The sequence below is a fragment of the Coregonus lavaretus genome, assembly GCF_964263955.1.
Source record: "Coregonus lavaretus genome assembly, chromosome: 19".
NCBI lineage: Eukaryota > Metazoa > Chordata > Actinopteri > Salmoniformes > Salmonidae > Coregonus > Coregonus lavaretus.
The window spans coordinates 39,727,555-39,754,523 of record NC_140006.1 but is presented as its reverse complement, the minus strand read 5'-3'; the positions used below and the strand labels follow the sequence as shown (position 1 = coordinate 39,754,523).

Here is a 26,969-nt window from a genome sequence, read left to right as displayed (position 1 = left end):
GTCGGTGTATCGGAACAATTCCACTAGGATAGGCCGGGGGTTGCGTGGGGCTGGTCCTGGGCGCTGTGTCGTCAGTGTCCGACGTGTTCTCTCAATGGTCATGTTGTTAACATCCTCCGGTGTGTTATCAAATAGGTTGCGTAAAATCACACTTTCACACTCCTCCGTATTTATGTGGATTTCGGGAACCCCTCTGATCCGAAGTGTGTTTCTCCGACTGTAATTTTCCTGGTATTGAAGTCGTTCTTCAAGTTTTTCAATCAGTCTCCATTTTTTTAAAGTGTCGTTTTAGGTGGGTGTTTATGTCCTCAAAGGTTGATTTCCTCTCTTCTGCGTTTGTAAGAGTGTCCACTTTTTGTTTTCAGTGCGCCCACTGTATGTTTTTTTATTTCAGCCACATCTCCGCCCACTTTTGCTATTTTGTCTTCGAGATTTTTGTTCATTTTATGAATCTCATTTAGAATTGGGTCATCAGGCTGTTCTTTTCCGCCATTTTCCTTGCTAGCTGCAGGTAGAGACAACATTTTCGTGTTTTTTGTCAAAAGTGTTTTTCCATGTAACCGATATCTTGGACAATTAGTTAACAAAATGTGTAACTAGTTGAATAATTAGTTATAGTTGGAGCTACACAGCCTCTTTAGTTAGCAGCTGCTCCTCGCAACATCGTTGCCGGAACTCGGCTGCTATCCTACTTGAAATAAAATAATGTGGGGTGGGGGGGGGGGAGAAATGTCCACGTTAGCTACCGCCGGCAACACGACCATGATACCCAGTAGGAAGCAGGTCGACAGGCACGTAGATACACTGGTGCACTGGTCACCGACTCATCGTGCAGCCCAATCAGCCACGCAGAACGGTCTTGAGTGGCAACAAATCTGCCCAATTAGCTGATTCGCTTTCCATACACCCACTCCTTTCGACTCGCCCATACTCCGTTCGCCATATTGGGCTGCAGCTACACATACTTGATTTTGAGTGTACCCATGAGTTTACCAGTCAGATTGCCAGGGTAAGAGGGTTCCAAGCCCATTCTATTTCTATGTGTGCTGCTGCTGCATTGTGGGGGGCGTTGTTAAGAGTCCATATAACCGCAGAAACAGACTCAACCGCACGAATGCCAGGCCGTCCCGTCTTCAATTTTCTTTTTTTCCTCTTTTTTTTTTGTCACATGCGCCGAATACAACTGGTGTAGACCTTACCATAAAATGCTTACTTACAAGCCCTTAACCAACAATGCAGATTTATTTAAAAAAGAAAATGTCCTAAAAATACATACAAAATAAACTAAGAAAAGTAAAACAATAAAATAACCATAACGAGTCTATATGCAGGGGGTACCAGTACAGAGTTCATGATTATTTTATTTTTATGACGGTCTTCATCCATAACCATTGGTTATACAGTAACTGTGCCAACCCTAGCTGCAGGTTGACCAGTGTGTTTGTGTGTTTCAGGAGGGAGCGTCGGCCAGGAAGGCCCAGACACCAGCCCTGCAGCCCGTCCCCAGACCAGGTCTGTATCTAGCAGCACCAAAGCTGGTCAAATGGAAAAGATGTGTTAAAGTAGGCTTTTTGTAGAGACTGCTTTCCAAGTAATTTCAAAACCACTGTATCAGTGGTCACCACCAACCCTGGTCCAGAAAGTAAGTTTTGGTGCTGGGCTGGAATGAAACTCTGCACACCATGTTGTCACGCTGGACTCCTAACATGGTGTTTGTGTGATTCAAGGTCCTCAATATCTTTATGGGTTGAATGGAGAATGTTGTTAATGGGCTGGACTGCATGCCCTGTGCTCAATGTTCCCTCTGAGTAGCTCCCCCTGTACTGCCACGCAGAAGAAAAAAAAGCATGTCGGTTCTACAAAATATATTTACTTTGTAATAAAAAATAAAGTATATTATATTTTCATATTATAATAATTAATAATCATTATAAAATAATCATAATTTGTAATCCTAACAATCATGAAGTGTCTAATGGGGTAAATGCATATAGGCTGTAGCAAAGGGTTTGTCCATGTACACTACCGTTCAAAAGTTTGGGGTCACTTAGCTTTTCTTTGGAAAACAAGGATATTTCTATTTTTTTGTCCATTTAAAATAAGATCAAATTGATCGGAAACACACTGTAGACATTGTTAATGTTGTAAATGGCAATTGTAGCTGGAAACGGCTGATAAAAAAAAAAAATGGAATATCTACATGGGTGTACAGAGGCCCATTATCAGCAACCATCAGTCCTGTGTTCCAATGGCACATTGTGTTTGCTAATCCAAGTTTATCATTTTAAAATGCTAATTGATCATTAGAAAACACTTTTGCAATTATGTTAGCACAGCTGAAAACTGTTGTGCTGATTTAAAGAAGCAATAAAACTGGCCTTCTTGAGACTAATTGAGTATCTGGTTCGATTACAAGCTCAAAATGGCTAGAAACAAAGAACTTTCTTCAGAAACTCGTCAGTCTATTCTTGTTCTGAGAAATGAAGGCTATTCCATGCGAGAAATTGCCAAGAAACTGAAGATCTCGTACAATGCTGTGTACTACTCCCTTCACAGAACAGTGCAAACTGGCTCTAACCAGAATAGAGGGAGGCCCCGGTGCACAACTGAGCAAGAGGACAAATACATTAGTGTCTAGTTTGAGAAACAGACGCCTCACAGGTCCTCAACTGGCAGCTTCATTAAATAGTATCCACAAAACACCAGTCTCAACGTCAACAGTGAAGAGGCGACTCCGGGATGCTGACTTTCTAGGCAGAGTTGCAAAGAAAAAGCCATATCTCAGACTGCCCATCTTAATCTTTTATTTTTATTGGCCAGTCTGAGAAAATGGCTTTTCTTTCGAAAAACAAGGACATTTCTAAGTGACCCCAAACTTTTCAATGGTAGTGTACATTATATAGCCACTGCTTCATCAGTTGGGCTACAGGTGATAGTGCTTATTGCTATTAGCACTATAATATAGACCATGCGTAGGCTATATCCAATATGTTAAAATAATTTCTGGAGGTGGAAATTATATTTTAGATGGTATCAGCATCATTTTATTTTAATTAATTTGAGTAGAATGTCCTTTTTAAAAAGTCACCAGAACTGAGCTTCTCAGTACTTCTACATTTAAAAAATTCCAGGGGAGGACCCCAGACCCTACCCCCTGAGCAAGGGGCCTGAAATCTGTCAAACTCGCAGTTTAATACATGTACAAAATTATCCTCTTTCCCTAAAAGCATGATGGTCATGACTTTCTTACATGAAAGGGGAGAGGTTAACATGGCCCCAAACAATTGATCTGAGAATGACATAAGTTTCAGTCTTGGGATTTTTTTGTTGTTGCTTTAACCCCTGTCTCCGTTGGATACTCTTTTCAAAACCTTTCTTGGGACAACCGTCATTGCTTCAAAGTTGCACGACCTTCACCAAACGGCAACGTTAGAAAGTCCTGTGAATTCCATGAGCGGCGTCCTCCAAGGAGCGCCGTCAGACCAGTGTTTGGCAGCTGTCATCGAGCGTCCGTCATTGTTTCCACCCATAGCATTTATCGTGGAAATGTAGAGGTCACCGCTCAGGCCCTTGAATCCCACGTTTGTTCTGCTATCCCATTCTGACATTTGGCGTCTCTGTGGCTGTGTAGAGAAAAAGTCATGTTCAGTGTTTGTGTGTGACATCCGTCCACGTCATGAGCGATAGCCTGACAGGCAGAATGTGACACATTTCCACCGCACCGCTGATGTAGATTATTAGATGAGCTTAGTTTGATAAAGTAGCAGACGTCACAAACACTGGCCTGGAGGAAGGAATGCTGAAATTCAGCTGTGGGTAAATTTGAGCAAATCGCCACAGTACACAACACATTAGTTTTAAAGGGGTCGTTACTTTTTCTGGTCTGAAAACAGGACGGAATTTGATGTGACTGTACAGTCTAAAGTCAAGATGAGTCCACATCTCACGCCATTGAATGTGTAGACCCAGCTGTCTCCAATCCCAAATAAATTAAAAAAATTAGCACAGCGAATCGAAGTTACATGGTGCTTATCCTTTCCATTCATTTTGGGTTGTGGGCTTAACTCAAGAGGACCGCTTTTGAGTTATGAAAAAAATATCTTTAAAAATCTGTCCCTTTAATGACAACTTTACTTTAATTTGGTTTGTGAACCCCACATTTCAACGTCGTTCTCTTTTGCTGCTTATTTGTTCGTTTGTTGCATTAATGCAACACGGTGTCTCATCTCTCCTGTCACAAAAGCTATTAATAATCGAGGCAGCAACCAGCATAAATGTATCTCTGGCAGAATCAATGCTGTTTAGTGTCCTTGGTGGGGCAACAGTGGAAAAGAGATGCAAGCGTTTAAAAACATCACAGCAAATCTATTTTTGGAAGCCTCCGATCACACACATGGCTCTGTTGGATGAGATCTGGGCCTATATTTACATTTTAGTCATTTAGCAGACACGCTTATCCAGAGCGACTTAGTTAGTGAATGCATACATGTTTTTTGTTGTTTTTTTCATACTGGCCCCCCGTGGGAAACGAACCCACATCCCTGCCGGCCAAACCCTCCCCTACCTAGGACGACACTGGACCAATTGTGGGCCGCCCATGGGTCTCCCAGTCGCGGCCGGCTGCGACAGAGCCTGGACTCGAACCAGGATCTCTAGTGGCACAGCTAGCACTGCGATGCAGTGCCTTAGACCACTGCGCCACAAATAGTCTCAGTTAGAGAGCTTATATAGGATCAGTTTTGCCTTTCAGAGCATAATGCATAAGAATATATGGATCAGCACTCATAATCTGAGAGTCCTTGTGAATACAGGCCCTTTAACTATAAAAGAAACCATAGTAGAAACCATAGTAAGAGCTGCTTTGCTATAGTGAAATACAGAAAACATACCAAAAGCAGCTGCTCGCTACTCATTGGATCCAAGCCTCTGAACAAACGGAGACAAAAATAGCTATAGGTCGTGTCTCGGAACAAGTGAAACTGAAATCGGTAAACAGAACAGCAATACGTGACTTGATGCTACAGTTGAAGTCGGAAGTTTACATACACTTAGGATCAAATCAAATCAAATTTTATTGGTCACATGCGCCGAATACAACAGGTGCAGACATTACAGTGAAATGCTTACTTACAGCCCTTAACCAACAGTGCATTTATTTTTAACAAAAAAAGTAAAAATAAAACAACAACAAAAAAAGTGTTGAGAAAAAAAAGAGCAGAAGTAAAATAAAATAACAGTAGGGAGGCTATATATACAGGGGGGTACCGTTGCAGAGTCAATGTGCGGGGGCACCGGCTAGTTGAGGTAGTTGAGGTAATATGTACATGTGGGTAGAGTTAAAGTGACTATGCATAAATAATTAACAGAGTAGCAGCAGCGTAAAAAGGATGGGGTGGGGGGGCAGTGCAAATAGTCCGGGTAGCCATGATTAGCTGTTCAGGAGTCTTATGGCTTGGGGGTAGAAGCTGTTGAGAAGTCTTTTGGACCTAGACTTGGCACTCCGGTACCGCTTGCCGTGCGGTAGCAGAGAGAACAGTCTATGACTAGGGTGGCTGGAGTCTTTGACAATTTTGAGGGCCTTCCTCTGACACCGCCTGGTATAGAGGTCCTGGATGGCAGGAAGCTTGGCCCCAGTGATGTACTGGGCCGTACGCACTACCCTCTGTAGTGCCTTGCGGTCGGAGGCCAAGCAGTTGCCATACCAGGCGGTGATGCAACCAGTCAGGATGCTCTCGATGGTGCAGCTGTAGAATTTTTTGAGGATCTGAGGACCCATGCCAAATCTTTTCAGTCTCCTGAGGGGGAATAGGCTTTGTCGTGCCCTCTTCACGACTGTCTTGGTGTGTTTGGACCATGATAGTTCGTTGGTGATGTGGACACCAAGGAACTTGAAGCTCTCAACCTGTTCCAGTACAGCCCCGTCGATGAGAATGGGGGCATGCTCAGTCCTCTTTTTTTTCCTGTAGTCCACAATCATCTCCTTTGTCTTGGTCACGTTGAGGGAGAGGTTGTTGTCCTGGCACCACATGGCCAGGTCTCTGACCTCCTCCCTATAGGCTGTCTCATCGTTGTCGGTGATCAGGCCTACCACTGTTGTGTCGTCGGCAAACTTAATGATGGTGTTGGAGTCGTGCCTGGCCATGCAGTCATGGGTGAACAGAGAGTACAGGAGGGGACTGAGCACGCACCCCTGAGGGGCCCCCGTGTTGAGGATCAGTGTGGCAGATGTGTTGTTACCTACCCTTACCACCTGGGGGCGGCCCTTCAGGAAGTCCAGGATCCAGTTGCAGAGGGAGGTGTTTAGTCCCAGGATCCTTAGCTTAGTGATGAGCTTAGAGGGCACTATGGTGTTGAATGCTGAGCTGTAGTCAATGAATAGCATTCTCACGTAGGTGTTCCTCTTGTCCAGGTGGGAAAGGGCAGTGTGGAGTGCAATAGAGATTGCATCATCTGTGGATCTGTTGGGGCGGTATGCAAATTGGAGTGGGTCTAGGGTTTCTGGGATAATGCTGTTGATGTGAGCCATGACCAGCCTTTCAAAGCACTTCATGGCTACAGACGTCAGTGCTACGGGTCGGTAGTCATTTAGGCAGGTTATCTTAGAGTCCTTGGGCACGGGGACAAAAATAGCTATAGGTCGTGTCTCGGAACAAGTGAAACTGAAATCGGTAAACAGAACAGCAATACGTGACTTGATGCTACAGTTGAAGTCGGAAGTTTACATACACTTAGGTTGGAGTCATTAAAACTTGTTTTTCAACAACTCCACACATTTCTTATTAACAAAATATAGTTTTGGCAAGTTGGTTAGGACATCTACTTTAGTAATTTTTCCAACAATTGTTTACAGACAGATTATTTACATTTACATTTTAGTCATTTAGCAGACGCTCTTATCCAGAGCGACTTACAGTTAGTGAGTGCATAAATTTTTTCATACTGGCCTCCCGTGGGAAACTAACCCACAACCCAACAGTTGGTCAAAAGTTAACATACACTAAGTTGACTGTGCCTTTTTAAACAGCTTGGAAAATTCCAGAAAATGATGTCATGGCTTTAGAAGCTTCTGATAGGCTAATTGACATAATTTGAGTCAATTGGAGGTGTACCTGTGGATGTTTTCAAGGCCTACCTTCAAACTCAGTGCCTCTTTGCTTGACATTTACATTTTTAGTCATTTAGCAGACACTCTTATCCAGAGCGACTTACAGTTAGTGAGTGCATACATTATTATATATTATTTTTTTCATACTGGCCCCCCGTGGGAATCAAACCCACAACCCTGGCGTTGCAAACGCCATGCTCTACCAACTGAGCTACATCCCTGCCGGCCATTTCCTCCCATACCCTGGACGACGCTGGGCCAATTGTGGGCCGCCCCATGGGTCTCCCAGTCGCGGCCGGCTATGACAGAGCCTGGATTCGAACCAGGATCTCTAGTGGCACAGCTAGCACTGCGATGCAGTGCCTTAGACCACTGCGCCACTCGGGAGACCTACATCATGGGAAAATCAAAAGAAATCAGCCAAAAATTGTAGACCTCCACAAGTCTGGTTCATCCTTGGGAGCAATTTACAAACGCAGGAATCACTGAATCACTGGACCTTAACACCGGACCATCGCAACTAGCTAGCTGCAACCGAATGGCTGTTGTTGGCTAATATGTTGTTGGCTAATATCCACTTCCCTGCGTACCAGTTAGCCTTGAGCTAGCCTCGAGCCAGGCCCATCTCCCGGCTATCTACCTCTCTGTCAACCGGACGGGACCTCCTAGTGTCGACACGGAGCCCCGCCGATCCATCACGCCTGGTCTGCCGACGTAATCATCTGATGTGGTTTCAAATGGCTTCCCGTTGGGCCGACCACGAATATCCATCTTCTAGCCCCGGCCCACTAGCACGCGCAATCAACAGCCGTGCCTCCTGCTCGCCTGTGCTTTAGCAGCCTACGATCTGCTCCCGTACTTACTTAGTGCTGTTCACTGGACCTTATGATCACTCAGCTACACAGCTAATGCCTGCTGGACTGTTCCTTTACACGGTACCCCATCCTGTTTATCTGTTTAGCCTCAGCCCAAACTTTCGTCGCCATTACCAGTTGTTGTCTTAGCCCTCTCGAATAACACCTGTGATTGCTTTATGCCTATCTCCCATTTCAATATGCCTAGCCTATTGCTATTTGGGTTAGTTCTTATTATACAATTTCACTGTAGAGCCCCAAGTTCAGCTCAACCAGCCTCAGAGAGCTCCTTTGTCCCACCCCCCATACACGCGGAGACCGGCTCAATCGGTACCTCTATCTCTTTCATAGTTACCCAATGCTTAGGTTTACCTCCACTGTACTCATATCCTTCCATATCCTTGTCTGTACATAATTCCCTGAATCTATTCTTCAAACGCCCGGAAATCTACCCCCTTTCTTTGTACCCAACGCACTAGAAGACCAGTTCTTAAAGCCTTCTTTAGCCTTATCCTTATTCTATTCCTCCTCTGTTCCTCTGGTGATGTAGCGGTTAACCCAGGCCCTGTAGTCCCCAGTATCACTACTACCCCCCAGGCGCTATCATTTGTTGACTTCTGTAACTGTAAAATCCTTGGTTTCTTGCATGTTAACATCAGAAGTCTCCTCCCCAAGTTTGAGTTATTCACTGCATTAGCACACTGCCAACCCTGATGTTCTAGCAGTGTCTGAATCTTGGCTTAGGAAGGCCACCAAAAATTCAGAAATTTCCATTCCGAACTACAACATTTTCTGTCTAGATAGACCTGCCAAAGGGGGCGGAGTCTTGCTACAGACTCCCCTCAGCCCCCAGTTGTGCCCTGGACACCATATGTGAATTGCTTGCCCCCCATCTATCCTCAGAGTTCGTACTGCTTGGTGACCTAAACTGGGATATGCTTAACACCCCGGCCGTCCTACAATCTAAACTAGATGCCTGCAACTGCTCTTAAATGCTAGCAAAACTAAATGCATGCTCTTCAATCGAACGCTGCTTGCACCCGCCCGCCCGACTAGAATCACTACTCTCGGCGGGTCTGACTTAGAATATGTGGACAACTACAAATACCTAGGTGTCTGGTTAGACCGTAAACTCTCCTTCCAGACTCACATTAAGCATCTCCAATCCAAAGTTAAATCTAGAACCGGCTTCCTATTTCGCAACAAAGCCTCCTTCACTCATGCTGCTAAACATGCCCTCGTAAAACTGACTATCCTACTGATCCTTGACTTCGGCAATGTCATTTGCAAAATAGCTTCCAACACTCTACTCAGCAAATTGGATGTAGTCTATCACAGTGCCATCCGTTTTGTCGCCAAAGCCCCATACACTACCCACCATTGTGACATGTACACTCTTGTTGGCTAGCCCTCACTACATATTCGTCGCCAAACCCACTGGCTCCAGGTCATCTATAAATCACTTCTAGGCAAATCCCCGCCTTATCTTAGATCATTGGTCACCATAGCAACACCCACACATAGTATGCGTTCCAGCAGGTAAATCTCACTGGTCATCCCCAAAGCCAACACCTCCTTTGGCCGCCGTTCCTTCCAGTTCTCTGCTGCAAATGACTGGAACGAACTGCAAACATCTCTGAAGCTGGAGACTCTTATCTCCCTCACTAACTTTAAGCATCAGTTGTCAGAGCAGCTTACCGATCACTGCACCTGTACACAGCCCATCTAATTAGCCCACTCAACTACCTCATCCCCATATTGTTATTTACATTGTTATTTATTTTGCTCATTTGCACCCCAGTATCTCTACTTGCACATCATCTTCTGCACATCTATCACTCCAGTGTTAATACTAAATTGTAATTATTTTGCAATATGGCCTATTTTTTGCTTACCTCCATCACTTACTACTTTTGCACACACTGTATATAGATTTTCTATTGTGTTATTGACTGTATGTTTTGTTTTTGTTTATTCCATATGTAACTCTGTTGTTGTTTTTATCGCACTGCTTTGCTTTATCTTGGCCAGGTCGCAGTTGGAAATGAGAACTTGTTCTCAACTGGCTTACCTGGTTAAATAAAGGTGAAATAAGAAAATGAAAATAAAATAAAAAAGAAGGTACCACGTTCATCTGTACAAACAATAGTACGCAAGTATAAACACCATGGGACCACGCAGCCGTCATACCGCTCAGGAAGGAGTGGTGCAAAAGGACCATGTGAAGATGCTGGAGGAAACGGGTACAAAAGTATCTATATCCACAGCAAAAAGAGTCCTATATTGACATAACTTGAAAGGCCGCTCAGCAAGGAAGAAGCAACTGCTCCAAAACCGCCATAAAAAAAGCCAAACCTTGGTTTGCAACTGCACATGGGGACAAAGAACTTACTTTTTGGCGAAATGTCCTCTGGTCTGATTTGGCCATAATGACCATCGTTATGTTTGGAGGAAAAAGGGGGATGCTTGCAAGCCGAAGAACACCATCCCAACCGTGAAGCACGGGGTGGCAGCATCATGCTGTGGGGGTGCTTTGCTGCAGGAGGGACTGGTGCACTTCACAAAATAGATGGCATCATGAGGAAGGAAAATTATGTGGATATATTGAAGCAACATCTCAAGACATCAGTCAGGAAGTTAAAGCTTGGTCGCAAATGGGTCTTCCAAATGGACAATGACCCCAAGCATACTCCAAAGTTGTGGCAAAATTGCTTAAGGACAACAAAGTCAAGGTATTGGAGTGGCCATCCCAAAACCCTGACCTCAATCCTATAGAAAATCTGTGGGCAGAACTGAAAAAGCGTGTGCGAGCAAGGAGGCCTACAAACCTGACTCAGTTACACCAACTCTGTCAGGAGGAATGGGCCAAAATTCACCCAACTTATTGTGGGAAGCTTGTGGAAGGCTACCCGAAACGTTTGACTAAAGTTAAACAATTTAAAGGCAATGCTACCAAATACTAATTGAGTGTATGTAAACTTCTGACCCACTGGGAATGTGACGAAAGAAATAAAAGCTGAAATAAATCATTCTCTCTACTATTATTCTGACATTTCACATTCTTAAAATAAAGTGGTGATCCTAACTGACCCAAGACAGGGAATTTTTACTAGGATTAAATGTCAGGAATTGTGAAAAACTGAGTTTAAATGTATTTGGCTAAGGTGTATGTAAACTTCCGACTTCAACTTTAAATTGGATCACTAAAGCAGTGTTTTGGCTTTACCTGGTCTATGGCTTTCTGTTGAAAGCTGAATTCAAGCCAGAGCTGTTCCCTCTGTAATGCGTTTCATACCATGTCTCCTTCTCCCTGCAGTTTCCCAAGCCAGACCCCCACCAAATCAAAAGAAGGGTATGTACTGCTACGTCAAAGTGTGTGTGTTATTGATAAATGTTGTTAAATGGGAATATATGAACTAATGCATATTGTGATCCTGTTTCATTGCAGGCTCTAGGACCCCCATCGTCATCATTCCAGCGGCTACCACATCCCTCATCACCATGCTCAATGCCAAGGACCTCCTGCAGGACCTCAAGTAAGTAGGCTGGTGTGAGAGAGAGAGTCTATAGGAAAAACTTGGATAAATCCTATTGGTGTTCAGCCCTGGTAAGTCATCATATCAATACACGCACAGTATTTATGCTACTCTGTTTGTGGGGGTGGGTGTCGGTCATTATCAATCATTGAATTGTCTTCTGCTTTGTACAAATACATCAAACATAAAGTGCTAAATAGGAAGCAGGTGATTGACTGAGCAAAACCCTATCCGTTGAAACGTGCACATGTATTTGTCTAAAGTGGTAAAAGTTTAATTAATAAGGTACATGACCTCAAGTTGAGTTTTATCCAAGACAAATTCACATTCTTATTTGATTTATAACAATACTTCACGAGTGAAGCTTACAAAATGAAACACTGCCATTGTTCGCCACCTCCACACCTCACAAAGGTGAATTACACCGGCGTGTTCATTGAAGGTGCGTACATAAATACACACAGACTTCACATGAGTGGAGTAATTGCTATTTTGCAGTTTAATTGGCGTCATAAATCACTGGATGTCATAAGATGGTGGCGGCTCCGGCTGTGTGGATGAGCAGCATGGTGGTGTAGGGAGAGAGCACTGACGGCAGAACACAGGGTCTATGTGGATGAGCAGCATGGTGGTGTAGGGAGAGAGCACTGACGGCAGAACACAGGGTCTATGTGGATGAGCAGCATGGTGGTGTAGGGAGAGCACTGACGGCAGAACACAGGGTCTATGTGGATGAGCAGCATGGTGGTGTAGGGAGAGAGCACTGACGGCAGAACACAGGGTCTATGTGGATGAGCAGCATGGTGGTGTAGGGAGAGAGCACTGACGGCAGAACACAGGGTCTATGTGGATGAGCAGCATGGTGGTGTAGGGAGAGAGCACTGACGGCAGAACACAGGGTCTATGTGGATGAGCAGCATGGTGGTGTAGGGAGAGATATAACCAGGGAGAGCACTGACGGCAGAACACAGGGTCTAGCTACCCACCCCCTGCTCTGCTCTGTGAACACATGACCGCTCCTTTAAAACGCCCCCTGCTCTGTGAACACATGACCGCTCCTTAGAAACACCCCCTGCTCTGTGAACACATGACCGCTCCTTAGAAACGCCCCCTGCTCTGTGAACACATGACCGCTCATTAGAAACGCCCCCTGCTCTGTGAACACATGACCGCTCCTTTAAAACGCCCCCTGCTCTGTGAACACATGACCGCTCCTTAGAAACACCCCCTGCTCTGTGAACACATGACCGCTCCTTAGAAACGCCCCCTGCTCTGTGGACACATGACTGCTCATTAGAAACGCCCCCTGCTCTGTGAACACATGACCGCTCCTTAGAAACGCCCCCTGCTCTGTGAACACATGACCGCTCCTTAGAAACGCCCCCTGCTCTGTGAACACATGACCGCTCCTTAGAAACGCCCCCTGCTCTGTGAACACATGACTGCTCCTTTAAAACGCCCCCTGCTCTGTGAACACATGACCGCTCATTAGAAACGTCCCCTGCTCTGTGAACACATGACAGCTCCTTATAAACGCCCCCCTGCTTTGCGAACACATGACAGCTCCTTAGAAACATTGCTACCATAGCTGCACATAGCTATTGGCTACTAAGCCAGCCTGTTGCCTGAGGTCATAGTGTCTTAAAAACAGGGTTGTTTTTATTAGGGATCTTGTTTAATGAGCACTTGTTAATGGCCTTATCGTCCAAGAGAATAAACATAAGGAGGTCAAGAAACTGGTTCTCCTAAACGAAAGAGCAGGATCTGCACATTTGGTCAAGAATAACTTACGGACATTTTTGATACATTAAATACTAGGGCTACGAATGGCCAGGGCACTCACGGTACGTCTTATTTTGTGTATGGAGAGGCTAGCGTGCTAGCAGCTGCCAAGTTTCAAAACAGGCAAAAAAATGAAACAACCCTACGGGGGATGTATTTTTGTTGTTTTGTTATGTAGGCTATAGATTTAGTGTGACTGGGAAAAGATAGGACTTGTTTTTTTTGTTAGCATGCTAGGGAGATAACGGAGGGCTTTAAAGGTAGAGGCTGGAACGAATGACGGCCAAGTGGAAACCATTCAGACTGGGCTATAAATAAAATAAGTGCTGGAAATGAGTAATAAGACTTCATTATTTGGGACATTTAGTAACTTGATCTTATAATCACACCCAAGTCGGCAACATTTGTCCTCAAGAGACCACTACTACCAATTCTTCATATGTATAAAATAAATTCCAAAAACACTTTACTTCATTATTAGAATTAAAATGCCTTTGAGATTTGCATATATCCATAAAGCTATAGGTCACCTTCATCATCCCAAAATAGACTTCTTTTTAGCTTTGCCCCCCTTTCTGAAGAACAGTTGATAACAGTAATGCATCCTTGAACTTGGTTATACATGCGTCAGGGATTAGATTTCTCAGGAATCAGTAATTGCTGCTTTCCGACATCCTCTCATACTGCATTGATATTGACCAAATCCTAAAGATGTGCATATCTCCCATTGACATCAGGCGATTTTGATTTTGACCAACACACAAACCAACCCTTTTTAAATTTCTTATTTTTTTAAACCTCCATTTTTACCTTTGTCTGTCAGGTTTGTGACCTCAGAGGAGAAGAAGAAGCAGGGCATCCAGCGGGACAACGAGGTGCTGCTCCAGAGACGTAAGGACCAGATCCAGCCCGGGGGGGCAACGCTCAGCGTCACCGTGCCCTACAGGGTCATCGACCAGCCCCTCAAACTAGCGCCGCAGGACTGGTGAGTCACCACCACCGGACATATTTGTAATCTTCCATACATATGTTCCACTCTATATCATCGAACAGCCCCGAGTCACCATTCATTATTGTCCATACATACATTTTACTCAGTAGGAGTCACCAGGACTGTACATGACTACACAGGGCTCTAAATTAACATGTTTCATTAGTAGCACTGGTGCGCCTAACTTAGAAAAGTTAGGAGCACCACACAAAAATGTAGGAGCACCAGAAAAATATATTTTTTTAATTGATTGAGATATTGCCTGCATTGGGCCTATAGGAATCCTACTTACTTTTGAAGAAGATCTTTTTGAAGCAGGTATCCATTTTCCTTTCCTTCTGTGCCATACCCACCAAATGTTTGCATATACTGGTAAAGTTACCAGGTTGTTAGTAGGGCTGCACGATTTGGGGAAAAAAATCTAATTGCGATTTATTATTATTTTTGAAACCATATATTACGATTTTACTTGTGATATAGATCAAAAGACTGGGGTGAACTGTTTGAATCATAGAAATATAATTATATGGTTGGTGTTTGGCATGACAACAGATGAAAAAGCCAGGTAGGAGTTATGTCAGGGTAGGAACCAAAGTGTTGGTCAGTGTTTCCCATGGGACTCTAATCACATTTGAATAGCATTTAGACAAAGATTTTAGAATAGGCTATCTGATTCAGAACATGCCGTTGCACAAACAACATGCTGATCTACACCACCACTAGTAGCAACCTGTATTAGAGCTAACGTTTGCTTTGCCCTAGCTATTACGTTTAGCTAAATGGCATTTAGCTAGCTAGTTAGCAATTAGCATTATTTTCGGCACATGCCAGCTTCCTTTAACGAACTCGTGTTTTGCATAGAGCAAGATACACAAACTAATAGTATAATAGAGAAAACATTCATATTTAGAAGCAATGTGGAAAGCAGCATCATTCTTGTTTTGGAAGAATGTGTGGAGTGCATGAATTGACAGCATCCAATTTGTAAGTCGCTCTGGATAAGAGCGTCTGCTAAATTACGTAAATGTAATGCTGAGAGAATAAACAGCGTGGACGAACTGTGTGCTGCCTGCTTGAGTGGCGGGGGGCGGTGCTTGGTTTGTGTGGCCTGGGCACTATAAACAAGCAGCCACGGGAGGCAGCCTGTCTTGTTTGAATAGCCATACACCGGGAGTCTCAAACCTTTATTTTTTATTTTTTTTATTTAACCAGGTAAACCAGTTGAGAACAAGTTTTCATTTACAACTGCGACCTGACCAAGATAAACCTACGGCCCCCTGGGCCAGATGTGGCCTGTGAGCCGATTTGTATTAAAATTTTTATGCGACCCATGGTTGTCTTAGTCCCAAAACAAATTGCCACATGGTACATTTTGTATGATTTGGTTGTATTGGGTTTCTGAGGCTTATAAATAAGCAATAAGGCCAGAGAAGGTGTGGTATGTGGCCAATATACCACGGCTAAGGGCTGTTCTTACGCACGACGCAGTCCAGAGTGCCTGGACACAGCCCTTAGCCGTGGTATATTGGCCATATATCACACCTTCTCTGGCCTTGAGGTGCCTTATTGCTATTATAAACTGGTTACCAACATAATTAGAGCAGTAAAAATAAATGTTTTGTCATACCCATGGTATACAGTCTGATATACCATGGATGTCACCCAATCAGCATTTAGGGCTCGAACCACCCAGTTTGTAATAATAATTTGGTGGGTGCTTATGTGTCCTATTTCACACATGTAAAAGTGTGTATTACTACACATGTGTGAATTGGAAATGTTTTTTTATTTTTTCTTCATATTCCAACTCCCCCTGAGACGCCCTCGGAGAGTGGGGTCACGGCCAGGTTCTGCCATTATCAACGGCGACCCTGGAGCAATTAGGGTTAAGTGCCTTGCTCACGAGCACAGCGGCGGATTTTTCACCTTGTCAGCTCGGGGATTCGAACTAGCAACCTTTCGGTCACTGGGCCAACACTCAGCTATCTGCCGCCCCTTGAAAAATTCACCCACAATCTGCAATCAGAATGTCTGCCAGGGTTAGAAAGTTGATATTGACTTTGTGTTGTGCAGGGATCGTGTGGTGGCTGTGTTCGTGCAGGGCCCAGCCTGGCAGTTCAAGGGTTGGCCTTGGCTGTTGCCTGACGGATCTCCTGTGGACATTTTCGCTAAAAGTGAGATTCCTCCCGTTTCCCTTCACTTGTTTTTATACACACAGGAGTAGCACTTTTTACAAGGTAATTGAATATATTTCTTGTTACAGGTAACTACTGATAATTACTATGGTTACCCAGTTAAAGTAACGTGCTACCCATACGGGTCTTTGGCTCCTAACCTGTTACAGTGGGGGGGAAAAGTATTTAGACAGCCACCAATTTTGCAAGTTCTCCCACTTCAAAAGATGAGAGAGGCCTGTAATTTTCATCATAGGTACACGTTAACTATGACAGACAAAATGAGAAAAATAAATCCAGAAAATCACATTGTAGGATTTTTAATGAATTTATTTGCAAATTATGGTGGAAAATAAGTATTTGGTCACCTACAAACAAGCAAGATTTCTGGCTCTCACAGACCTGTAACTTCTTCTTTAAGAGGCTCCTCTGTCCTCCACTCGTTACCTGTATTAATGGCACCTGTTTGAACTTGTTATCAGTATAAAAGACACCTGTCCACAACCTCAAACAGTCACACTCCAAACTCCACTATGACCAAGACCAAAGACCTGTCAAAGGACACCAGAAACAAAATTGTAGACCTGCACCAGGCTGGGAAGACTGAATCTGCAATAGGTAAGCAGCTTGGTTTGAAGAAATCAACTGTGGGAGCAATTATTAGGAAATGGAAGACATACAAGACCACTGATAATCTCCCTCGATCTGGGGCTCCACGCAAGATCTCACCCCGTGGGGTCAAAATGATCACAAGAACGGTGAGCAAAATTCCCAGAACCACACGGGGGGATCTAGTGAATGACCTGCAGAGAGCTGGGACCAAAGTAACAAAGCCTACCATCAGTAACACACTACGCCGCCAGGGACTCAAATCCTGCAGTGCCAGACGTGTCCCCCTGCTTAAGCCAGTACATGTCCAGGCCCGTCTGAAGTTTGCTAGAGTGCATTTGGATGATCCAGAAGAGGATTGGGAGAATGTCATATGGTCAGATGAAACCAAAATAGAACTTTTTGGTAAAAACTCAACTCGTGTTTGGAGGACAAAGAATGCTGAGTTGCATCCAAAGAACACCATACCTACTGTGAAGCATGGGGGTGAAAACATCATGCTTTGGGGCTGTTTTTCTGTAAAGGGACCAGGACAACTGATCCGTTTAAAGGAAAGAAGGAATGGGGCCATGTATCGTGAGATTTTGAGTGAAAACCTCCCATCAGCAAGGGCATTGAAGATGAAACGTGGCTGGGTCTTTCAGCATGACAATGATCCCAAACACACCGCCCGGGCAACGAAGGAGTGGCTTCGTAAGAAGCATTTCAAGGTCCTGGAGTGGCCTAGCCAGTCTCCAGATCTCAACCCCATAGAAAATCTTTGGAGGGAGTTGAAAGTCTGTGTTGCCCAGCGACAGCCCCAAAACATCACTGCTCTAGAGGAGATCTGCATGGAAGAATGGGCCAAAATACCAGCAACCGTGTATGAAAACCTTGTGAAGACTTACAGAAAATGTTTTACCTGTGTCATTGGTAACAAAGGGTATATAACAAAGTATTGAGAAACTTTTGTTATTGACCAAATACTTATTTTCCACCATAATTTGCAAATAAATTCATTAAAAATCCTACAATGTGATTTTCTGGAGAAAAAAAATCTCATTTTGTCTGTCATAGTTGACGTGTACCTATGATGAAAATTACAGGCCTCTCTCATCTTTTTAAGTGGGAGAACTTGCACAATTGGTGGCTGACTAAATACTTGTTTTCCCCCCACTGTATACCTGTTCAATGAACTGGACTTAGGTTAATGCATATTTGCAAGCTAACCTGTACAACCCAAGTCTCAACTAGTGTTAGTCCTACCTAATAGACCATGTGTGGTTGTGGTCGCCCTGCAGTCAGAGCCTTCCATCTGAAGTATGACGAGCAGAAGATGGACCCCAACGTTCAGAAGTGGGACGTGACCGTGCTGGAGCTGAGCCACCACAAGCGCCATCTGGACCGGCCCATGTTCCTGAAGTTCTGGGAGACCCTCGACAGGTGTGTTTTTGAAAGCATGTGTGCTCGTGACGCAATGGGGTCGATATTAAACCCACCTCTCCTCCGTCATGTAACCTCTCCTCCTTTCCCTCTATACTGGGCTATATTTTCAATAAAATGTCTGGGGAAAAATAGAGAGAAAACATCTAATGTGTACATGTGGTCTTCTGTAGCTCAGCTGGTAGAGCACGGCGCTTGTAACGCCAGGGTAGTGGGTTCGATCCCCGGGACCACCCATAAGTAAAAAAAATGTATGCACACATGACTGTAAGTCGCTTTGGATAAAAGCGTCTGCTAAATGGCATATTATTATTATTATTATTATTATTATTATTATATAGATGGTTTATTGTACATTTTAGCACTCATGTACATGGAGTTAAATAACCTAATCTGTAAATGTTTCTACTTCATATTCTCTGGGGTTAGAAACATTTGGGATGTACAGTGTATTTGAATAAGATGACATTGTGTGGTCAGAAGGAGCTCATGCATTCTACATTCTCTTCCTGTTCCACCTACAGATACATGGTAAAACACAAGTCCCACCTGAGGTTCTGAGCCTGGACCGCGGCCTCCTTCCTCCACAGGTCCCGTCAAGGCATTTATAAACCCCCTGCCCCAAACCTAGCCCCCCCCCCCCTCCTCCTCACCACCAGGACTACCACTAGAAGAGAATGGGCACCCTACCAGCACATTGGGGTCCCAGAATAAGCCCCTGTGTTCAGCTAGTCCGTCAGGAAAATACCTTCTACCTGGTCTCCATAGTTACAAGCAGCAGATGCAGTATGTCACTCTGGACATTGGGAGGGGAAGTTTTTCAAGTTCTAATGTAAAAAAAACGATATATCAAAACTATTTTCTAACAGCAGAGCATCTTACTGTGGAGACCGAGGTTGAAGAGAGAGCGAGATGGAGAGAGCGGAAGAGGGGGATGGAGAGAGCGGAAGAGGGGGATGGAGAAAGCGGAAGAGGGGGATGGAGAGAGCGGAAGAGGGGGATGGAGAGAGCGGAAGAGGGGGATGGAGAGAGCGGAAGAGGGTGATGGAGAGAGCGAGATGGAGAGAGCGGAAGAGGGGGATGGGTAGATGGTGAGAGAAGAAACAACTTCTGGTATTATTTCCTTTTGTGAAATGGATCCTGTACATTCCATGTGAAACATGAGCTGGCTGAGAAGCCCTTTGGAAATCTGGTGGTACAAATTAAAATCACTGCTAACCATAAGGGATATGAGACCTCTGTCAGTTTCATTTTCCGGTGTTTTTACTTTCTTACGAATGGAATATTTGTCTCTTTGTTTTTTTGTTTTTTTTTCTCCATTCTAGTGTGCATCCCAAATGGCACCCTACTCCATATATAGGGTCAAAAGCTGCCCATGCTAAAACTGGCTTTTGGGCACTATGATGCAGCCCTGTAGCATCTAAGTGATGTTCCATGCGATCGAAATGTATATATGATGAAATTAGAGCCAAACTTTCTGAACAGACTTTTAAGAAACTCAAAGAAGCTAGTCTTATTATTGATGCATAACAAAGCTCTTTTATGATCTAGTAGTGTTGATGCGTTCACATTTTTCAGTCCACAGTCTAGTTCAATCTCTGGTCCATGTAATTTTTTGTTGTTGTTTTTTTTGTGTTGTGTAAATGAAAGGAATGATGGCGAACATTTCCTTATGTGTTCACAGTGCAAATGGATCATAAAAGCTGGTAGAGGAATGGGTCTTGTTTGTGTTGCTGTTAACTTCTGCCTTTACCACGCAGAGATGGGCCCACCTAAATGGAACACAACCAGGTAGTAGTGTTGGAGTGGAGGGGGGAGAGACAGCAGATCAGTCTTCCTGTAAGCTCAGAGCCATGTCTCTGGGTCCTATTCATTAGACGCAAAACGGAGAGAAAACAGACAAACCATAAAGGGACTTCCTGCGCTTGTCCAATATGAAACGCTTGTCTTCCGTTAAATGTTTTGCTATGACATCAAATTGTATTAGTCACATGCTTCGTAAACAGCAGGCATAGGTAGACTAAGAGTGAAGTTCTTACGGGCCCTTCCCAACAATGCAGAGAAGAAAATGGAGCAATAAAAAAACACACAAAAATACCCGAATTGGTCAGGAGCCTGTAAAACAGCTGCTATACATTGCAGCGCCATTCTAAGTGATTCCATGTGCACTAATGTATATTACGCTGGTGTAATAGATGACCAGCCACTCTCTCTGTGGTTATGTTATTATGGAACGTGATCCTCCTGTGAAGGTGACCTGACCAAATCAAGATTGATTGACTCTGGGGAGTTTTCGAAATTGGGTATCTGAACTCATCAGTGGCAGAGCCACAGTCGGTGACCATCGTTGGTCCGATGATACACATTTTCATGAATAATCTCCTAAATAGGTAGGAATGTTGAGTCATAACTCAGAAACATGTTTAGAAACAACTCCCAGCAGCACAGAGGTAAGTAACAACATTAACACATTATATTGACCAGGTTAAATCCAGGAGTGGAGTTGGTCCGAAATATTTATTGCTCACCTGAAGTGTGGTGCAGATGCTTTATATCCGTGGCGTCAGTTCAGCTAAACTGGGGTGGTATCAGTTGAAGCGTATTTAATGTAGTTCTACATCATTTAAAAACTCTAAATGCTATTTGGAGAACAGCAAAAACAAACAAATTACCCCAGACATGAATTATTATTATTATATTACGTTTATATTAGGTTTAAATGTCTAGCGTGTCATGTACAATGTACTACATTACCTCCTCATACATACTCATTTACTTGTGGAACAGCGCATACAGTGCAACATGAAATGGATGCATATTGCATGCTATAAGGTCTCAAGGCCGACTTCAAATACCGACATCAATGTGAAAGTAACCGGAGCATAAAACCGCTGACTGAATGCAAACTATGCCAGATCATTCCTACACATGCATTGAAATAAAAGGCATACATCAAAGGACTTACTTAGGGGTACAATTGACAAGGACGCATGAATATAAACAAACACGAACAAGGAATTAAAACAATTCATGAAATGCAAAAAGAAAAATCTGCACATTAAGGCCGCGCATGTGATTTCAGCACCGCTGAATGGACAGTGCCTCGGTACAGGTAGGCATAATGGAGCTCCGTGGCGTGTGGCTGAATTGACAGCGTCTATGTCTAGTAGCTAGCTAGAATTATTCAGTTTGTGGACAGTTTGACGTTTTTTGGGCACCGTTGAGTAAGTAGCCTACAATGCTTACAGTTGAAGTCGAAAGTTTACATACACCTTAGCCAAATACATTTAAACTCAGTTTTTCACAATTCCTGACATTTAATCCTAGTAAAAATTCCCTGTCTTAGGTCAATTAGGATCACCACTTTATTTTAAGAATGTGAAATGTCAGAATAATAGTAGAGTGATTAATTTCAGCTTTTATTTCTTTCATCACATTCCCAGTGGGTCAGAAGTTTAGATACACTCAATTAGTGTTTGGTAGCATTGCCTTTAAAATGTTTAACTTGGGTCAAACGTTTCGGGTAGCCTTCCACAAGCTTCCCACAATAAGTTAGGTGAATTTTGGCCCATTCCTCCTGACAGAGCTGGTGTAACTGAGTCAGGTTTGTAGGCCTCCTTGCTCGCACACGCTTTTTCAGTTCTGCCCACAAATGTTGTGTAGAATTGAGGTCAGGGCTTTGTGATGGCCACTCCAATACATTGACTTTGTTGTCCTTAAGCCATTTTGCCACAACTTTGGAAGTATTCTTGGCGTCATTGTCCATTTGGAAGACCCATTTGCGACCAAGCTTTAACTTCCTGACTGATGTCTTGAGATGTTGCTTCAATATATCCACATAATTTCCCTTCCTCATGATGCCATCTATCTTGTGAAGTGTACCAGTCCCCCCTGCAGCAAAGCACCCCCACAGCATGATGCTGCCACCCCCGTCCTTCACGGTTGGGATGGTGTTCTTCGGCTTGCAAGCCCCCCTTTTTCCTCCAAACATAACGATGGTCATTATGGCCAAACAGTTATATTTTTGTTTCATCAGACCAGAGGATATTTCTCCAAAAAGTACGATCTTTGTCCCCATCTGCAGTTGCAGACCATAGTCTGGCTTTTTTTATGGCGGTTTTGGAGCAGTAGCTTCTTCCTTGCTGAGCGGCCTTTCGGGTTATGTCGATATAGGACTCGTTTTACTGTGGATATAGATACTTTTGTACCCGTTTCCTCCAGGATCTTCACAAGGTCCTTTGCTGTTGTTCTGGGATTGATTTGCACTTTTCGCATCAAAGTACGTTCATCTCTAGGAGACAGAACGCATCTCCTTCCTGAGCGGTATGACGGCTGCGTGGTCCCATGGTGTTTATACTTGCGTACTATTGTTTGTACAGATGAACGTGGTACCTTCAGGCGTTTGGAAATTGCTCCCAAGGATGAACCAGACTGAGGTCTTGGCTGATTTCTTTTGATTTTCCCATGATGTCAAGCAAAGAGGCACTGAGTTTGAAGGTAGGCCTTGAAATACATCCACAGGTACACCTCCAATTGACTCAAATGATGTCAATTAGCCTATCAGAAGCTTCTAAAGCCATGACATCATTTTCTGGAATTTTCCAAGCTGTTTAAAGGCACAGTCAACTAAGTGTATGTAAACTTCTGACCCACTGGAATTGTGATACAGTGAATTATAAGTGAAATAATCTGTCTGTAAACAATTGTTGGAAAAATTACGTGTCATGCACAAAGTAGATGTCCTAACCGACTTGCCAAAACTATAGTTTAAGAAGAAATTTGTGGAGTGGTTGAAAAACGAGTTTTAATGACTCCAACCTAAGTGTATGTAAACTTCTGATTTCAACTGTGTATGAAAATCATAACTGGCACGCAGATCTTTAGAGATGGTAGGATCAATTGTAAATTGGTACTCATATGAAAAAGGTTGCAGACCCCCTGCTATAGGCTATATGAAGCCACCCTTGTGGAACGGTGCATACAGTCTACTATGACAGTCATTGTCTCGTGCGCTTCCCACCGAAGTTGTTGCCATGCATTCAGAGATTTTCCTAATGTGTGCGCCCAGCTCATTTTTGCATTTGCCTGTGTGCATTATTCGCGGCAGGGAAGGAAAACATTATGCAAATATTGAAGCATTGTATCAATGAACGAGGCGGCTCAGAGAATATTGAAACATTTTGTATCAACAAGGCACCTCCGAGAATATTAATATTGCAACTGTTCGCTGCTCTGGCACCCCAATGGTGGAACAAGCTCCCTCACGACGCCAGGACAGCGGAGTCACTCACCACCTTCCGGAGACATTTGAAACCCCACCTCTTTAAGGAATACCTGGGATAGGATAAAGTAATCCTTCAACCCCCCCCCCCCCCCCCCCCCCCAAAAAAAAATGCAACACCCAATTCCCCTGTGTGAAAAAAGAATTGCCCCCTTACACTCAATAACTGGTTGTGCCACCTTTAGCTGCAATGACTCCAACCAAATGCTTCCTGTAGTTGTTGATCAGTCTCTCACGTCGCTGTGGAGGAATTTTGGCCCACTCTTCCATGCAGAACTGCTTTAACTCAGTGACGTGTGGGTTTTCAAGCATGAACTGCTCGTTTCAAGTCCTGCCACAACATCTCAACTGGGATTAGGTCTGGACTTTGACTAGGCCATTCCAAAACTTCCAATTTGTTGCTTTTTAGCAATTTTCATGTAGACTTGATTGTGTGTTTTGGATCATCGTCTTGCTGCATGACCCAGCTGCGCTTCAGCTTCAGCTCACAGACAGATGGTCTGACATTCTCCTGTAGAATTATCTGATACAGAGCAGAATTCATGGTTCCTTCTATTAAGGCAAGTTGTCCAGGTCCTGAGGCAGCAAAGCATACCCAAACCATCACACCACCACCACCATGCTTGACCTTTTGCATTCCACAGTAAGAACATCATACCAAAGGTCAAGCATGGTGGTGGTGGTGTGATGGTTTGGGGATGCTTCTACATGAAAATTGCTAAAAAGCAACAAATTGGAAGTTTTGGAATGGCCTAGTCAAAGTCCAGACCTAATCCCAATTGAGATGTTGTGGCAGGACTTGAAACGAGCAGTTCATGCTTGAAAACCCACACGTCACTGAGTTAAAGCAGTTCTGCATGGAAGAGTGGGCCAAAATTCCTCCACAGCGACGTGAGAGACTGATCAACAACTACAGGAAGCATTTGGTTGGAGTCATTGCAGCTAAAGGTGGCACAACCAGTTATTGAGTGTAAGGGGGCAATTCGTTTTTCACACAGGGGAATTGGGTGTTGCATAACTTTGTTTATGAAATAAATATGTAATTGTTGTGTTATTTGTTCACTTATGTTCCCTTTATATAATATTAGGTTTTGGTTGAAGATCTGATTACAGTCAGTATCACAAATTTGCAAAAGTAGAGAAAATTAGAAAGGGGGCAAATACTTTTTCATAGCACTGTATTTAAGTGATAATGCCCGAGAAGCCGGTGTTTGGAGGATATATTGGCACGAGGGCATTATCACTTTTATACAACAGGTTACCAACATACAGTACCAGTCAAAAGTTTGGACACACCTACTCATTCAAGGGTTTTTCTTTAGTTTTACTATTTCTACATTGTAGAATAATAGTGAAGACATCAAAACTATGAAATAACACATATGGAATCATGTAGTAACCAAAAAAGAGTTAAACAAATAAAAATATATATTTTAGATTCTTCAAAGTAGCCACCCTTTGCCTTGATGACAGCTTTGCATTCTCTCAACCAGCAGTTGAGGTCGGGTGATTGTGGAGACCAGGTCATCTGATGTAGCACTCCATCACTCTCCTTCTTGGTCAAATTACACTTACATAGCCTGGTGGTGTGTTTTGGGTCATTGTCCTGTTGAAAAACAAATGATAGTCCCACTAAGCGCAAACCAGATGGGATGGTGAATCGCTGCAGAATGCTGTGGTAGCCATGCTGGTTAAGTGTGCCTTGAATTCTAAATAAGTCACTGACAGTGTCACCAGCAAAGCACCATCACACCTCCTCCTCCATGCTTCACGGTGGGAACCACACATGCGGATATCATCCATTCACCTACTCTGCGTCTCACAAAGACACAGCGGTTGGAACCAAAAATCATCAGACCAAAGGACTGATTCATGCAGTCTCCTCTAAACAGTTGATGTTGAGATGTGTCTGTTACTTGAACTCTGGGAGGTGCAATCTGAGGTGCAGTTAATTGCCGATTTCTGAGGCTGGTAACTCTAATGAACTTATCCTCTGCAGCAGAGGTAACTCTGGGTCATGAGAGCCAGTTTCATCATAGTGCTTGATGTTTTTTGCGACTGCACTTGAAGAAACTTTTAAGTTCTTAATGTTCCTTATTGACTGACCTTCATGTCTTAAAGTAATGATGGACTGTTGTTTCGCTTTGCTTATTTGAGCTGTTCTTGCCATAATATGGACTTTTACCAAATAGGTCTATCTTCTGTATACCACCCCTACCTTGTCACAACAAAACTGATTGGCTCAAACGCATTAAGAAGGAAAGAAATTCCACAAATTAACTTTTAACAAGGCACAGCTATTAATTGAAATGCATTCCAGGTGACTACCTCATGAAGCTGGTTGAGAGAATGCCAAGAGTGTGCAAAGCTGTCATCAAGGCAAAGAGTGGCTACTTTGAAGAATCTGAAATATAAAATATATTTTGATTTGTTTAACACTTTTTTGGTTACTACATGATTCCATGTGTTATTTCATAGTTTTGATGTCTTCACTATTATTCTACAATGTAGAAAATAGTACAAATAAAGAAAAACCCTGGAATGAGTAGGTGTGTCCAAACTTTTGACTGGTACAGTATTCAAATAATGATTGACATGTTTTCATTAAAAACGTTATTTTGATGAATTAATTCATACTATTTCATCCATACACAAGATATAGTCCTGACACAAATATAGGGTTGTTACCCAAGCCGGCTGGTCGTTCGTTCAATCGGTTCGGTTGTCAGAGACGCGACCCAGTCCTTCAGTCTTTTTGTTCTTTATCTACAGTGAGTGAAAAAAGAATTTGATCCCCTGCTGAGTTTGTACGTTTGCCCACTGACAAAGACATGATCAGTCTATAATTGTAATGGTAGGTTTATTTGAACAGTGAGAGACAGAATAACAACAAATAAATCCAGAAAAACGCATGTCAAAAATGTTATAAATTGATTTGCATTTTAATGAGGGAAATAAGTATTTGACCCCCTCTCAATCAGAAAGATTTCTGGCTCCCAGGTGTATTTTATACAGGTAACGAGCTGAGATTAGGAGCACACTCTTAAAGGGAGTGCTCCTAATCTCAGTTTGTTACCTGTATAAAAGACACCTGTCCACAGAAGCAATCAATCAATCAGATTCCAAAATCTCCACCATGGCCAAGACCAAAGAGCTCTCCAAGGATGTCAGGGACAAGATTGTAGACCTACACAAGGCTGGAATGGGCTACAAGA

The 26,969-nt window shown here is 43.4% G+C and overlaps 1 protein-coding gene across 2 annotated transcripts in view; it reads left to right on the top strand.

The window, feature by feature from the left end:
* LOC311146446 (parafibromin) overlaps positions 1-20,188 on the top strand; it is a 53,746-nt gene extending 33,558 nt beyond the window's left edge. Inside the window, exons 11-17 of one of the 2 annotated variants that reach the window (XM_084182949.1) lie at positions 1,455-1,512; positions 11,276-11,311; positions 11,408-11,495; positions 14,101-14,262; positions 16,342-16,442; positions 18,332-18,473; positions 18,998-20,188. In XM_084182949.1, coding sequence (XP_084039075.1) covers positions 1,455-1,512; positions 11,276-11,311; positions 11,408-11,495; positions 14,101-14,262; positions 16,342-16,442; positions 18,332-18,473; positions 18,998-19,034 — 624 coding nt within the window. In that variant the 3' untranslated portion in view covers positions 19,035-20,188. Of the gene's footprint in view, positions 1-1,454; positions 1,513-11,275; positions 11,312-11,407; positions 11,496-14,100; positions 14,263-16,341; positions 16,506-18,331; positions 18,474-18,997 lie in introns of those variants that run through there. The other variant, XM_084182950.1, reaches the window with a different exon arrangement.
* Positions 20,189-26,969: the final 6,781 nt, after the last annotated feature.